Genomic DNA, 579 nt, shown 5'->3' on the forward strand with positions numbered 1-579 from the left:
CTGGGGAGACGCGGGAGGAGACTGGAGACATAGAAAGGCGGGGGAGGTTCCTCTGGTCGCTGCCGGTGGCGCCGGGGGCATGCGAGGCCATCAACAAGCACGAGTCCATCCTCCGCGCCCGGGCGGTGGTGGCCTTCCACACGGGCAACTTCCGAGACCTCTACCATATCCTGGAGAACCACAAATTCACCAAGGAATCCCACGGCAAGTTGCAGGCCATGTGGCTCGAAGCGCACTACCAGGAGGCCGAGAAGCTAAGGGGTCGCCCGCTGGGGCCGGTTGATAAATACAGGGTGAGGAAGAAGTTTCCGCTGCCCAGGACCATTTGGGATGGCGAGCAGAAGACGCACTGCTTCAAGGAGAGGACTCGCAGCCTCCTGAGGGAGTGGTACCTGCAGGACCCTTACCCCAACCCCAGCAAGAAAAGGGAACTGGCTCAGGCCACGGGGCTCACCCCCACGCAAGTAGGCAACTGGTTCAAAAACCGAAGGCAAAGAGACAGAGCAGCGGCGGCTAAAAACAGGTCAGTGGGGCTGCGGTGCCACGCTCCGGGGCGGGGGGCGAGGTGGGCGGCGGGAC

General features: G+C 63.0%; 1 protein-coding gene across 1 annotated transcript in view; it reads left to right on the forward strand.

Annotated features, from left to right (window-relative positions):
- Positions 1-579, forward strand: part of SIX3 (SIX homeobox 3) — a 6475-nt gene that overhangs the window by 4052 nt on the left and 1844 nt on the right. The window contains exon 3 of the mRNA XM_017744775.1: positions 9-523. Within this exon, the coding sequence (XP_017600264.1) occupies positions 9-523 (515 nt within the window). The remainder of the gene's footprint in view (positions 1-8; positions 524-579) is intronic.

Source organism: Corvus brachyrhynchos, unplaced genomic scaffold (assembly GCF_000691975.1).
Source record: "Corvus brachyrhynchos isolate BGI_N302 unplaced genomic scaffold, ASM69197v1 scaffold258, whole genome shotgun sequence".
Classification (NCBI taxonomy): Eukaryota; Metazoa; Chordata; class Aves; order Passeriformes; family Corvidae; genus Corvus; species Corvus brachyrhynchos.